This window comes from Hemitrygon akajei, chromosome 1, assembly GCF_048418815.1.
Source record: "Hemitrygon akajei chromosome 1, sHemAka1.3, whole genome shotgun sequence".
In the NCBI taxonomy this organism is placed as follows: domain Eukaryota; kingdom Metazoa; phylum Chordata; class Chondrichthyes; order Myliobatiformes; family Dasyatidae; genus Hemitrygon; species Hemitrygon akajei.
Genome location: NC_133124.1, coordinates 144456366 through 144472640, shown reverse-complemented (window position 1 = coordinate 144472640; position 16275 = coordinate 144456366). Strand labels below are relative to the sequence as shown.

The window sequence follows — 16275 nt, the reverse complement described above, 5'->3', positions numbered from 1 at the left end:
TAGGGTGATATCTAGACCATAAGACCATATGACATTGGGACAGAATTAGACCATTCAGCCCATTGAGTCTGCTCCGCTATTCAATCATGTTTGATTTATTTTCCCTCTCAACTCCATTTTCTGCCCTCTTCCTGTAACCATTGACACCCTTGAAAGATTGGGTATGCTAGACTTGCATCAACCAAGCTTTATAAGATGAAAAATGTCTGGATTAGAAGATGCTGATGAGTCTTGACAGAGGGAATGTAGAGAGTATGCTTCCACATGTGGGAGAATCCAGAGCCAGCAGGAATCTTAATGCTGAATGCTTAGACCATTACCTAATTTAAAAAGCACATCTCTCTGTCTTTCTGCAGAACTGGAATTGAATTTAGGAGCCGAGAGGTAATGTTGTAGCTATATGGGACCTTGATCAGACCCCACTTGGAGTACTGTGCTCGGTTCTGGTCGTCTCACTACAGGAAGGATGTAGAAGCCATAGAAAGGATGCAGAGGAGACTTACAAGGATGTTGCCTGGATTGGGGAGCATGTCCTATGAGGATAGATTGAGTGAACTCAACCTTTTCTCCTTGGAGTGACAGAGCATGAGAGGTGACCTGATAGAGGTGTACAAGATGATGAAAGGCATTGATCATGTGGATAGTCAGAGGCTTTTTCCCAGGGCTGAAATGGTTGCCACAAGAGGACACAGGTTTAAGGTGTTGGGGAGTAGGTACAGAGGAAATGTCAGGGGTAAGTTTTTTACTCAGAGAGTGGTCAGTCCGTGGAATGGGCTGCCGGCAACGGTGGTGGAGGCAGATACGATAGGGTCTTTTAAGAGACTTTTGGATAGGTACATGGAGCTTGGAAAAATAGAGGACTATAGGTAAGCCTAGTAATTTCTAAGGTAGGGACATGTTCGGCACAGCTATGTGGGTTGAAGGGCCTGTATTGTGCCGTAGGTTTTCTATGTTTCGATGTTTCTAACAAGTGATTTCCTCTTTATGAAGCCAAATTTTCAACCTGTTCACAAACCTTCCCGTAACTAATCAAAGGCAGTCATTAAGAGGTTTTCCATCTTCATTGGTGATTAACTTAACAATGAAATTATTGGGTATCGAAAGGTCTTGACACAGATTCAACACATCTGTTCAAATATGACAAAGACTGAGGAAAGTAATTTCAATTAATTAAATGAATCTGGAATAAAAGGCAAGTGCTTCTGAAACCAATAGATGGATCATTTAAATCTATTTGGTTAACTAAAACTGTACATGGAAGGAAATCGGCTTTCCTTACTGTTTGTTTGACCTGTGCAGTGGTCATGTGGTAAAGTTACTAGGCTAGTAGGCAGAGTTCTGGACCACAGGTCCAGTGACAAGAACTCAAATCCCACCATGGCATTGAAGTCAAATAATTAAATGCACAGTCTGTGAAATGCCAAGGAAAAGCTACACTTGGTAATGGTACCAATAAAGCCACTGGATTATTCTAAAAACCCACCTACTTCATTGAAGTTATTGAAGCAAGTCAATCTGCTGACTTTACTCAGCAGGACAGGTCTCACCTCTTAGAAGATAAACTAAGTGAACAATATAGGACCTGAACCGTCAATTCTGTAGCTTGACCTACTGAATATTTCCAGCATTTTTCAAGTATGTTAGTTGAAAGGATCAACTTTATATGTCATATACACATTTGGTGTGGTGTTGGTCAGGGTGTGACATGCAACAAAAACAACTATTATACAGAATAGAGAATTATATAAAGTTAGAGGTTAAAGTACAGATAGAGAATAAAATATGCATAAATACCAGCATGTATTTACAATGATTGTAAAGAGTATTATAGAGAGTGGTTTAAAGTACTTACAGTCAAGTGACTGAGGTAATCCTTAGAAGGGGGTGGGGAAGCTATCTAGAATGGTTGATCAGATTAAATGCCTGGCTGAATGGCCCCATTCTCTCCTATGTCTGTGGTCTAATGATCTAATAATTTGTATTATTATGGCTGTTTTATTACTGGCCATAATGGTCAATTCCATGTTTTACATGTTTTGAAATGTCACCAAATGAATCGATAAGATCTCACTTCCTGATATCATTATTTATATAGAGTGACTTTTAACCTGGTTGACATTTGGAAGTCATGGCATAGGAGACCACACAGAGTAATGAAGAGAAGTGATCTGTTTGCAATTTATACATTCCATGACTATTGACTGAAACCTTTATGCAGCAATTTGTTGCAGACGTGAAGAATGAGAGCCACCTATCTCTTCTTTTTAAAGATTACCTTTTTTTGGCACACATTGAATCATTGAAAGAAACAGTGAAATGCAGCGTTTCCATCAGTGACCAGCAAAGTCTGAGGATTTGCTGGGGGCAGCCTGCAAATGTCACCATGCTTCTGGCAGCAACATAGCATGGCCACAACTTTCAAATGCCAACACGCACATCTTTGGAAGATGGGAGGACACCGGAGCACTCAGAGGGATCCCTACTGTAACAGAGAGAATGTACAAACTCCTTACAGACAATGATGGGAATTGAACCCCGATCACCGATGCCATAAAGTGTCATGCTAATTGCTCTACAGTGTCACCCCTAATCTGGTGCTGCATTTTCTTTTACGGTATCAGGAAAGTCATTAACGCTGTGATTTCTCTTTTCAAAATCTTACCTACAGAGACTGGTAACAGCCATGCCAAGTCTTTAGTAAGTATTGCCTTGTTGTTGATAAGAACATTATGCTAAGGTTTCCAGAAGAACCTCTTCTTACAGAATGAACCAAGCACAGATCAACTGTTAAATTCAAGGAGTCTCATTTAATAATAAATCACCAATTCATAGCCAAAATCCAATATCATCACTGAGCCTGATCTTTTTGATCTATTTGTTTTTGCTTTTACTTAGGTTATTGATGAATGTCTTGATGTTCTATTATACAATTAAGTTGATAGTTACCTGCATGTAGTTCTGATTAAGAGGTCAGGTGTGGATTGTTTCTTTCAAAGAAGAGTAAACAATAGATGGTAAACAGAATAATGAGTCCCAGAAAGCTGGTGTGAATTAATGCAGTGGAATAATTGAAATGTTTACTTCACTCTTCAAGCATCAATACTTATTTATCCACATTAAATTAACTTCTCTTTAAAAATACTTCCTTTTATTGATCTCAGTGCTTTGCTTTGCTCTTATCACAGTCAAACAGCTTATTACATGACAGCTGTCAAGCATCGTAATCAACAGAGTTGTGGCAGGAAAGCTTTCTGAGCTTACAAGAACAAATAAAGCACTAAAGATACAACAGAACAGCTTGAGCCCCTAGTGCAATCTAAGCTAGAAGCACAAGAGACTCTGCAGATGTGGGTAATCTTGAGCACCACACACAAATGTGGAGGGGAATAAACAGTCAATGATTCAGACTGAGACCATACATTAGGAGTGGAAGGAAATTGGGGTTGTGGCTTCTGCCCCACCTTTCCTGTCCTGATGAAGGGTTTCTACCACAAACTTCGATTGTTTATTACCCTCCATAGATGCTGCCTGACCTCCAGCATTTTGTGTGTTGCACAAAATTAAACTTCTTCTTCCTGCACGTTATTCATACCCTTCAATTCCCTGTGTATTAATTTGCCTATCAAACAACCCCTTAAACATGACCATCATATTTGCTTCCAGAACTAGGCCTATCGCTTGCACTGCAAAGTTTTAATAACAGGATAAATTAACTTCTTTTTGTTAGTTTGTTATTCTGTAAGAAACAGAAACTTTTGTGCACTACAAGCAGGCTTTGGTATTAGAGTTCAGTTTTATAATTTATTATGGTTAGAATGGAACCTGCCACCTCAGGAAGTGGTTATAATCATGATGGTTAGACTGTTTCAAAACAAAATTAGAATTGCAGATGAGAGAAATTGGGAACTGAAAACTGAACAGCTACTGAAACCTGAGGTAGATGGTAGGAGTGGAGTATAAACAGCAGTATAGTGTAAGCTCAGGCACAAATAGAGGCCAATCACTTTGCACCTTACGTAAGCAAATTGGCACAATTTGCAAAGTTACTACTTTACTTTTCCAGCAATACCGGTTCAATCCTGACACTGTTTGCACATTCTCCCTGAGGCTACGTGGGTTTCATTGGATGCTTTGGCTTCCTCCCACATCTCGAAGGTGTGCAGGCATGTGTGCTAATTGGCCAATGTAGGCTGCCCCTGCTCTATGGCTGATTGATAAAAATGAAAGTGTAGGACTTGTGAAAGTGGCTGGTTAATAAGCATGTGGACTGCGTGGGCAGAAAAGCCTGTTTCTCTGTTCTGTGTCTTGATGAGTGCTCCAGTTTCCACCAACAGGTCAAATGCATGCTCGTTTTAGATTAATTGGTAAAATTGCCTAAAGTTGAAAGTTAATGGGAACATGGGAAAAGTATGTTACTGAGTGGGTCGAAGTAGGAGAATGGGATAGCTCTGTAAATTAGCAGACTTTCCATGGACCAAATGGAAATTAGAAATATGATAAGTCTTGAGACCAATCATTAGCATGGGGTTAACAGCACATACAATTCCATTACTTCATAGAAGTACTGTTATTGGTCCCCTTGCTTTGCAGTCAGTTAGAGCCTTGGCATGCAGCTTGAGACTGAACATATTTAACCTTTCAGGGAAATTAAAACTGCTTTGTATTAGCTCTCAGTTTAGCAAAACTATTTCACAAATGTTGCTCCTGTGCGCACCCTAGTGGCTGATTTAGTGCAACATCTCATGGCAACAGGAAATCAATGAACTACAAGATCTTTTTAGAAACAGATAAAAATAGACGTGAATTGTGATTAACACTCAAGCAATTAATGCTGGAAATGTTACTGACACTACACAGTAGACTAACAATAATGTAAGTTCTGACAGGAATTTGCACATTGTTAGAATCTCTCTGCCTACCATTACTAACACTTGCGTTAATATGTTCAGTTTTTCTCTCTGCCATTTTATTGCATTCACCAGGCTTCTTAAAAACTGATTATTGACTGCTTAACATTGTCCAGAGAATTTGAGCATTATTACATAAATCATTAAAATTATTACATGAATCTTTAAAACAGATGCCTGTTCTCCATCTCCCTCTGGTGCTCCCTCCCCCCTTTCTTTCTCCCGAGGCCTCCCATCCCGTGATCCTTTCCCTTCTCCAGCTCTGTATCACTTTTGCCAATCACCTTCCCAGCTCTTAGCTTCATCCCACCCCCTCCGGTCTTCTCCTATCATTTCGCATTCCCCCTCCCCCCACTACTTTCAAATCTTAGTATCTCTCCTTTCAGTTAGTCCTGACAAAGGGTCTCGGCCTGAAACGTTGACAATGCTTCTCCTATAGATGCTGCCTGGCCTGCTGTGTTCCACCAGCATTTTGTGTGTGTTGTTTGAATTTCCAGCATCTGCAGATTTCCTCGTGTTTCCATTCATTACATTTGTGATCTTCAATGGTCTCAGTTCTTGATCCTGCACTTCATAATGGACATGAGTTTATTCACATTGTTCCATGGATTTGAAAGAAAAATTATCCAACATTTACACAACAGTTGGTTTTGTGTGCTTGTAAATTTTTATTGCTGCTTACCACACAAACTTAGTGTATGTAGCACCAAAATGACTGTCAAATCTGTCCTGATAAAGGGTCTTGGCCTGAAACATTGATTGAATATTCACTTCCATGGATGTTGCCTGACCTGCTAAGTTCCTCCAGCATTTTATGTGTGTTGCTCTGGATTTCCAGCTTCTGCAGAATCTCTTCTCTCAGATCTTGATACAAACTTTATCTGTAATTGTGGCATAGCAGAGTTAATCCCCAATTTCAATGTTTTGTTAATGATTTTTCTAAAGAATACATCAAGTCAAAGCTGCTGTTTCATTTGGGTCTACTTCAAATTTTCTTCTACATTTGTATTGCAAAATTAAGCCAATTGCCTTCAAGAATTTACTATATTCCATATTTGTTAAAATAGTAATGCCAGGGATAAAGATTTTTAAAAGTTTTGTTAATACTCCACAATCAATAGCTAAGTGAGTCTTAAGCTATATATTAATTGGTCACTAAAATATTTTTATTTCATTTTTCCCTGCAAAAATGATTCAGCTTGAAGTGATTGTTCAATATCGACAGCTGGATCTCATCATGCATCCTGTCGTCCAAAAACTCATCGCGATTAAATGGACACGCTTTGGAATGTAAGTGTGCTTTCCTTCAGTTAAATCCCGGAAAATTAATCTGTTTGCTCTGGTCCAGGCTGTAATTAACCACTGATATCTCCCTCCCCTGATTAGGCTGGATTTAGCAGGTCATGGTCTCAAAATCCTGCCTGACTGTGATCTGTGCTTCTGACAACAACAAGACTACCTAATTTTAGCTCGTTAACATAGAAACAGAGAAAACCTACAGCACAATACAGGCCCTTCGACCCACAATGCTGTGCCGAACATGGACTTACTTTAGAAATTACTAAGTGTTACCCATAGCTCTCAATTTTTTTAAGCTCTATGTATCTATCCAAAAGTCTCTTAGAAGACCATATCGTATCCACCTCCACCACTGTTGCCGGCAGCCCATTCCACACACTCACCACTCTCTGCATATCAAACTTATACCTGTCATCTCCTGTGTACCTATTTCCAAGCACCTGAAAACTGTGCCCTCTCACGTTAGCTATTTCAGCCATGGGAAAAAACCTCTGACTATCTACAGGATTAATGCCTCTCATCATCTTAAACACATGTCACAGCTCATTGTCTGTCATACCAAGGAGTAAAGGCCAAGTTCACTCAACCTATTCTCATGCTCCCCCAATCCAGTCAACATCCTTGTAAATCTCCTCTGCACACTTTCTATGGTTTCCACATCCTTTCTGTAGTGAGGTGACCAGAAATGAGCACAGTATTCCAAGTGGGGTCTGACCAGGATCCTATACAACTGCAACATTACCTTTCGGCTCTTGATCTTAATCCCACGGTTGATGAAGACCAATACACTGTATGCCTTCTAAACAATGCAGTCAACCTGTGTGGAACTGGAAGAGATGGCAGAGGTACTTAATGAATACTTTGCTTCAGTATTCACTATGGAAAAGGATCCTGGTGATTGTAGGGATGATTTGCAGCAGACTGAAAAGCTTGAACATGTAGATATTAAGGAAGAGGATTTACTGGAGATTTTGGAAAGCTTCAAGTTGGATAAGTCACCGGGACCAGACAGGATGTACCCCAGACTACTGTGGGAGCGAGGGAGGAGATTGCTGAGCCTCTGGCGATGATCTTTCCATCATCAATGAGGACAGGAGAGGTTCCAGAGGATTGGAACCTTATTCAAGGAAGTGAGCAGGGATAGCCCAGGAAATTATAGACCAGTGAGACTTACTTCAGTGGTTGGTAAGTTAGTGGAGAAGATCCTGAGATGTGACTAAACATATTGATGAAGGTAGAGCTGTAGATGTAGTATGGATTTTAGCAAGGCATTTGATAAGGTACCCTAAGTAAGGTTTATTGAGAAAGTAAGGAAGCATAGGATCCAAGGGGACATTGCTTTGCAGATCCAGAACTGGCTTGCCTACAGAAGGCAAAGAGTGGTTGTAGACGGGTCATATTCTGCATGGAGGTCGGTCACCAGTGGTGTGCCTCAGGGATCTGTTCTGGGACCTCTACTCTTTGTGATTTTTTTAAATGACCTGGATGACGAAGTGGAGGGATGGGTTAGTAAATTTGCTGATGACACTAAGGTTAGGGGCAAGACTCTTGCAGTGTGGAGGATCAGAGGGATCTTGAGGTCTGAAGCCATAGGACACTCAAAGCTGCTAACTTGACTCAAAGTTGACTCTGTGGTTAAGAAAGCATTGGTCTTCATCAATCGTGGGATTGAGTTTAAGAGCCAAGAGGTAATGTTGCAGCTAGATAGGACCCTGGTCAGACCCCACTTGGAGTACTGTGCTCAATTCTGGTCGTCTCACTACAGGAAGGATGTGGAAAGCATAGAAAGGGTGCAAGGGAGATTTACAAGGACGTTGCCTATATTGGGGAGCATGCCTTATGAAAATACATTGAGTGAACTCAGCCTTTTCTCCTTGGAGCGGAGGAGGATGAGGGGTGACCTGATAGAGGTGTATAAGATGATGAGAGGCATTGATCATGTGGATAGTCAGAGGCTTTTTCCCAGGGCTGAAATGGCTAGCATGAGAGGGCATAGTTTTAAGATGCTTGGAAGTAGGTATAGAGGATATATCAGTGGTAAGTTTTTTAATCAGAGAGTGGTGAGTACGTGGAATGGGCTGCCGGCGGCAGTGGCGGAAGCGGATATGATAGGGTCTTTAAAGAGACTCCTGGATGGGTACAAGGACCTTAGAAAAATCGAGGGTTATGGGTAAGCCTAGGTAGTTCTAAGATAAGGACATGTTCGGCACAGCTTTGTGGTGGAAGGACGTGTATTGTGCTGTAGGTTTTCTATGTTTCTATGTATAGCTTTGAGTGTCCTATGGAATTGGACCCCAAGATCCCTCTGATCCTCCACACTGCCAAGAGTTTTACCATCAATATTATGTTCTCCCATCATATTTGACCTACCAATATGAATCATGTCACACTTATCTGGGTTGAACTCCATCTGCCACTATTCAGCCTAGTTTTGCATCCTATTGATGTCCCGCTGTAACCTCTGACAGCCCTCCACACTATCCACAACACCTCCAACCTTTGTGTCATCAGCAAATTTACTAACTCATCCCACCACTTCCTCATCCAGGTCATTTATAAAAATCACGAAGAGAAGTGGTCTCAAAACAGATCCCTGAGGCACACCACTGGTCACCAACCTCGATGCAGAATCTGATCCATCTACAACCTCTCTTTGCCTTCTGTAGGAAAGCCAATTCTGGATCCACAAAGCAAGGTCCCCTTGGACCTTCTTACTTACTCCTTACTTTCTCAATAAGCCTTGCATGGGGTTCATTATCAAATGCCTTGCTGAAATCCATATACACTATATCTATGGCTCTACCTTCATCAATGTGTTTAATCACATCCTCAAAAAATCCAATCAGGCTGGTATACCACAACCTGCCTTTGACAAAGCCATGTTGACTATTCCTAATCATTTTATGCCTCTCCAAATATTCATAAATCCTGACTCTCAGGATCTTCTCCATCAATTTACAAACCACTGAAGTAAGACTCACTGGTCCATAATTTCCTGAGCTATCCCTACTCCCTTTCTTGAATAAGGGAACAACATTTGCAACCCTTCAATCCTCCGGAACCTCTCCCATCCCCATTGATGATGCAAAGATCTTTGCCAGAGGCTCAGCAATCTCCTCCTTTGCCTCTCACAGTAGCCTGGGGTATATCTCACTCAGTCCCTGTGACTTACCCAACTTGATGCTTTCCAAAAGCTCTAGCCATCCTCTTTTTTAATGTCTATATGCTCAAGCTCTTCAGTCCACTGTAAGTCATCCCATAGTGAATACTGAAGCAAAGTATTCATTAAGTACCTCCAGTACCTCCTCCAGTTCCATACACACTTTTCCACAGTCACACATGATTGGCCATATTGTCTCACGTCTTGTCCTCTTGCTCTTCACCTACTTGTAGGATGTCTTGGCATTTTCCTTAATCCTGCCTGCCAAGGCCTTCTCATGACCCCTTCTGGTTCTCCTAATTTCATTCCTAAACTCCTTCCTGCTAGCTGTATCATTTTCTAGATCTCTATCATTACCTAGTTTTTTGAACCTTTCATAAGTTTTTCTTTTCTTCTTGACTAGATTTTCAACAGCCTTTCTGCACCATGGTTCCTGCACCCTACCTACCATCCTTTCCCTGTCTCATTGGAATGTACCTATGCAGAACGCCATGCAAAAATCCTCTGAACATTTGCCACGTCACTGCCATACATTTCCAATTTATATTTCCAAATTCCCACCTAACAGTTTCATATTTCCCCTTACTCCAATTAAACATTTTCCTAACTTGTTCCTATCCCTCTCCAATGCTATGGTAAAGGAGATAGAATTGTGATCACTATCTCCAAAATGTTCTTCCACTGAGAGACCTGACACCTGACCAGGTTCATTTCCCAGTACCAGATCAAGTACAGCCTCTCCTCTTGTAGGCTTATCTACACATTGTGTCAGGAAAACTTCCTGAACACACCGAACAAACTCCACCCCATCTAAATCTGAGATGCCTGGGGTAAGTTTTTTACACAGAGTGTGGTGAGTGTGTGAAATGGGCTGCTGGCAACGGTGGTGGAGGCGGATACGATAGGGTCTGTTAAGAGACTCCTGGACAGGTACATGGAGCCCAGAAAAATAGAGGACTGTGGGTAACCCTAGGTAATTTCTAAAGTAAGGACATGTTTGGCAGAGCTTTGTGGGCTGAAGTGTATTGTGCTATAGGTTTTCTATGTTTCTAAACCCCTTGCTCTGGGGAGATACCAATCAATATTGGGGAAATTAAAATCTCCCATCACAACAACCCTGTTATTATTGCACCATTCCAGAATCTGTCTCCCTATCTGCTCCTCAATGTCCCTGTTACTATTGGGTGGTCTGTAAAAAGCACCCAGTAGACTTATTGACCCCCCTTCCTGTTTCTAACTTCCACCCACAGAGATTCAGTGGACAATCCCTCCATGACTTCCTCCTTTTCTGCAGCTGTGACACTATCTCTGATCAACAGTGCCACGCTCCCACCTCTTTTGCCTCCCTCCCTGTCTTTTCTGAAACATCTAATGTCTGGCACTCTTAGTAGCCACTCCTGCCCCTAAGCCATCCAAGTCTCTGTAATGGCCACAACATCATAGCACCAAGTACTGATCCAGGCTCTAAGCTCATCCACTTTGTTCATGATGCTTCTTGCATTAAAATAGATGCATCTTAAACTATCAATCTGAGTGCATCCGTTCTCTATCATCTGCCTATCTTCCCTCTCACACTGCCTGCAAGCTTTCTCGATTTGCGAGCCAACCACCCCTTCCTCTGTCTCTTCAGTTCAGTTCCCAACTCCCTGCAATTCTAGTTTAAACTCTCCCCGGTAGCCTTAGCAAGCCTCCCTGCCAGGATATTGGTTTCCTCCCCTCCGCCCCCCAGATTCAAGTGCAACCCATTCTTATTGTATAGGTCACGCCTGCCCCAAATGAGGTCTCAATGATCCAGAAATCTGAATCCCTGCCCCCTGCTCCAATCCCTCAGCCACTCATTTATCTTCCACTTCACTCTATTCCTACATTCACTATCACGTGGCACAGGCAGTAATCCCGAGATTACTACCATTGTGGTCCTGCTTCTCAGCTTCCTTCCTAACTCCCTGTAGTCTTTTTTTAGGACCTCTTCCCTTTTCCTACCTATGTCATGGGTACCAATATTTACCACGACCTCTGGCTGTTCTCCCTCCCACTGCAGAATATCTTGGACGAGATCAGAAACATCTCGGATGCTGGCACCTAGGAGGCAAACTACCATCCGCATTTCTTTCATGCGTCCACAGAATCACCTGTTTGACCCCCTAACTATAGAGTCCCCTATCACTGCTGCCATCCTCTTCCTTTCCCTGCCCTTCTGAGCCATAAGGCCAGACTCTGTGCCAGAGGCGCAGCCACTGTTGCTTCCCCCAGGTAGGCTGTACCCCCTAACTGTACTCAAAAAGGAGTACTTATTGTTAAAGGGGACAGCCACAGGGGTACTCTCTAGCACCTGCTTCTTGCCCTTCCCTCTCCTGACTGTTACCCCCTTATCTGTCTCCTGAGGTCCCGGTGTGACTACTTGCCTATAGCCCCTATCTATCATCCCCCACTTTCCCTGACTAGATGAAGTCCACATCTCCAGTCCCTAACCTGGTCCCTAAGGAGCTGCAGCTTGATGCACCTGGTACAGATGTGGCCATCCGGGATCCCACATCCAACACCCAGTACAGAACACTGGCCTCACAGACATACTTCCTTTCCTATTCTTCACAAGTAAGTTAGCTCGCCTTGACACGTTATTGCTGATGCCCTGTTGAGCCAAAGCCCTCCTACTCTGACTTCCTCTTCTCCCTTTCATCCGCTCTGTAAAGCTGTCTTCTTTTTAAATTCTTCCCATCGGTCTAACACGCTGATGTCCACAAATCTGTGCAGTCATGTCTCAATCAAACTGCAGAACAAAAAATGATCTTTTAAGCTCTTCCCACCAATCTAACTTGCTGAAGTCTACGTGCCTGCGCAGTCATGCCTCGATCAAACTGCTGAAAAAAGGCCTCCTTTTAAATACTTCCCACCAGTGTAACTTGCTGACATCCACACACCTGCGCCATCGTGCCCCGATCAAAAAAAGACATTGCCCAATTCTGCTTAAATCTCAGTTCTGCTGCCACACTGATGCTTCAATCACATCTCAGACTGAACGGTTTCAGTATTCCAATGGCCAATATGCAATCTTCTGCATTATCTAGAAACATAGAAACATAAAAAACCTACAACACAATACCTGCCCTTCGGACAAAGCTGTGTCAAACATGTCCCTACCTTAGAACTTCCTAGGCTTTCCCCATAGCCCTCTATTTTCCTAAGCTCCATGTACCTATCCAGGAGTCTGTTAAAAGACCCTGTCATATCCACTTCTACCACTGTCGCCAGCAGCTCATTCCATGTACACGCCAGTCTCTGCATATAAAACTTACCCCTGACATCTCCTTTGTACCTACTTCCAAGCACCTGAAAACTGTGTCCTCTTGTGCTAGCCATTTCAGCTCTGGGAAAAAGCCTCTGACTATCCACATGATCAATGCCTCTCATAATCTTATACACCTCTATCAGGTCATCTCTCAACCTCTGTTGCTCCAAGGAGAAAAGGCCGAGTTCACTCACCCTATTCTCATAAGGCATGCTCCCCAATCCAGGCAACAACCTTGTAAATCTCCTCTGTACCCTTTCTTTTTTTTTGTAATTTGTTTTTTTATTGAAGTTCATCATCAAACAAACATTTCCATAAGATGTATTTCAGACATTGTACATATATATCATATAATCATATATGTCACAAATCTCCACAAAGTATTTATCTGCGGTATACACTTATAGAAAAGAGTGGAAAGAAAAAACAAGCAAAAGGAAATAACTATGTACAAGTAGGGAGTGATCTTTTTGTACAACATATTCACTGATTTGTGAGAATAATATCAGGCCTATGAGGCATTATGTAGTTAAACCATTTTTCCCAGTATGAATCAAATTGTTCCAGCTTATGATTAACAGATGCTGTTATCTTCTCCATTTTGTAAATGTCCATTGTAATTTCCATCCATGCATTTAAAGTTGGGCTCTCCTGTGATAACCATTTCCTCGTAAGAGTCTTTTTACCAGCCACCAACAGTATATTCATTAAATATTTATCTCTTTTCAACCATTCTTGAGGCATATATCCAAAATATATGGTCTTACTCTCCAAGGGTATTTCACATTTAAAGATGTCTTGTAGGGTGTTGTGTATCCTCTTCCAATAGTCTTTGATAACAGGGCAGTCCCAAAAAATATGATAATGACTTGCATTTTGATTTCCACAATTTCTGCAGCAAACAGGGAGGTTACTATCATAATGGGATTTCTGAGAGGGTGTAATAAAATACCTTATCAAGCTTTTCCATCCAAACTCCCTCCATTTCTGTGAACTGGTACACTTCCATTGATACCTCCATATTGTTGTCCATTCTTCCTCAGATATAATTATCCCTCCTTCCTTCTCCCATTTTGTTTTAATGTATGAAGTTGAATGTGTTTTAAGATTTGACAACCCCTTATACATGATTGAAATGATTCTACTACCATTATCTGAATTATATGCTTTTCTAAATAGCTCTATCAAGCATGTACTTTCCTTGGCTACATTTTTAAGCGTTTTATTAACATATTGTCGCATCTGTAAATACCAATAAAAATCTTGTTTTTCTAGTAAGTGCTTCTCTTTAAGCACTTCAAAACTGAACAGTGTTCCTTCTTTCATTATGTTGCAAAGAACTGTTATTCCTTTAGCTGCCCAGTCCTTAAGTCTAGCATCCAATTTATTTGGTGTAAAATCCAAGTCATATGTACACCATTTAAGAACTGCAATATCTCCCTCCAGATTATATTCTTTTATAGTAGTTTTCCATATTTTAAGAGTCAATTTCACCCATGGGTTATCAATAGTATTTATGTACCTTTGCAGTTTGTTACTCTGTACCCTTTCTTTAGTTTCCACATCCTTCCTGTAGTGAGGTGACCAGAATTGAGCACAGTACTCCAAGTGGAGTCTCGGGCTCTTTATGACACCAGCCAAGATGGCAACTAGGTTTAGGAAAACCAGGAAGCTGCGAGGGCATGTTAGCCACGGTCATGGCTGTATTGGCAAACACAGTAAGCATCCTGGCGGCTGAGGCAATGCTGGTGGAATGCATCACCACAGAATCAACTTTGATAAATATCACCCGGTTACTTTGGGAAAGTTGGTATTACCATTTAAAGAAAAACCAGTTATTCTGTCCTACCATAAATCTTGATAAGTTGTGGACACTGGTCAGTGAACAAACCAGATTAAACTATGCTAAGAAGCCTGAAGGACCAGCACCTGTTATTGATGTTGTACATGCAGGTTACTATAAAGTTTTGGGTAAAGGAAGACTTCCAAAACAGCCGGTCATTGTCAAGGCTAAGTTCTCCAGCAGGAAAGCTGAAGAGAAAATCAAAGAAGTTGAAGGAGCTTGTGTATTAATGGCATAAACTTCAACTGGATGCAAGAATTAAAGAAACTGTCACTTTAAAAAAAAACAATACCTCTCGATTGTTGAACTCAATTCTATGGTTGATGAAAGCCATATGCCTTCTTAACAAAAGAGTTAACCTGCGCAGCAGCTTTGAGTGTCCTATGGATTTGGACCCCAAGATCCCTCTGATCCTCCACACTGCCAAGAGTCTTGCCATTAAAACTATATTCTGCCATCATATTTGACCTACCTCACACTTAACTGGGTTGAACTCCATCTGCCACTACTCAGCCTAGGTTTGCATTCTATCAATGTCCCGCTGTAACCTCTGACAACCCTCCACACTATCCACTACACCCCAACCTTTGTGTCATCAGCAAATTTACTAACCCATACCTGCACTTCCTCATCCAGGTCATTAATAAAAATCACAAAGAGAAGGGGTCCCAGAACAGATTCCTGAGGCACACCACTGGTCAGCAAACTCCATGCAGAATATGACCCGTCTACAACCATTAATTGCCTTCTGTCAGTGTCGTGGTTTCTTGAAATAACCAGGAGACGCAGAAGCTTCTTTGAGAAATTTAAGCCTTTATTTGCAAACAAAAGCTGAGACAATTAATGAACGTGTCACTAATTCCCTGCTGAGCCTAGTTCACAGTATTCTTTATAGTAATTTCTTATCTTAGTTTCATTAGCATATACTTGTTCTAGTGCCTTGACTGGTTCTCACACCATCACACCATTGCACGATCCTGTCTAGTCTACTCCTTGGAACACGTGTCCCCCTTCCCGGCTTTGACTGGTTTTCATACCATCACACCACTCCACGATCCCGTCTACCACCGTTATCTCTACATGCTAACTTTCACTGTTAGCTACATTCTCAAGGCACTGATGCATTCAATAGTACAGAGGCAATACAGAGATTACATTCTGGCCAATAAATTGGATACATGGCAAATAGCAAACACAAGGCTGGTCACATAGTTCTGGCCACACAGCAAACGTTGCAACTTTATTTTCCAATATCAGCAAGCCAACTCTGGATCCACAGATCAAGATCCCCTTGGATCCCATGCCCCCTTACTTTCTCAATAAGCCTTGTATGGGGTACCTTATCAAATGCCTTGCTGAAATCCATATATACTACCTCTACTGCTCTACCTTCTTCAATGTGTTTAGTCACATCCTCACAAAGTTCAATCAAGCTCATAAGGTGTGACCTGCCTTTGACAAAGCCATGCTGACTATTCCTAATCATATTATGCCTCTCCAAATGTTCATAAATCCTGACTTTCAGGATCTTCTCCATCAACTTACCAACGTCTGAAGTAAGACTCACTGGTCTATAATTTCCTAGGCTATCTCTACTCCCTTTCTTGAATAAGGGAACAATATCCACAACCCTCCAATCCTCCATGATGCAAAGATCATTGCCAGAGGCTCAGCAACCTCCTCCCTCACCTCCCACAGTAGTCTGGGGTATATCTCGTCTGGTCCTGGTCACTTATCCAACTTGGTGCTTTCGAAAAGCTCCAGCACATACTCTTTC

General features: G+C 41.7%; 1 protein-coding gene and 1 pseudogene across 1 annotated transcript in view; both read left to right on the top strand.

Annotated features, from left to right (window-relative positions):
• LOC140724067 (uncharacterized) overlaps positions 1–16275 on the top strand; it is a 102483-nt gene that overhangs the window by 12296 nt on the left and 73912 nt on the right. The window contains exons 5-6 of the mRNA XM_073038830.1: positions 2669–2697; positions 6106–6197. Of these exons, the coding sequence (XP_072894931.1) occupies positions 2669–2697; positions 6106–6197 (121 nt within the window). The remainder of the gene's footprint in view (positions 1–2668; positions 2698–6105; positions 6198–16275) is intronic.
• Positions 14298–14787, top strand: LOC140733391 (large ribosomal subunit protein uL15-like; annotated as a pseudogene).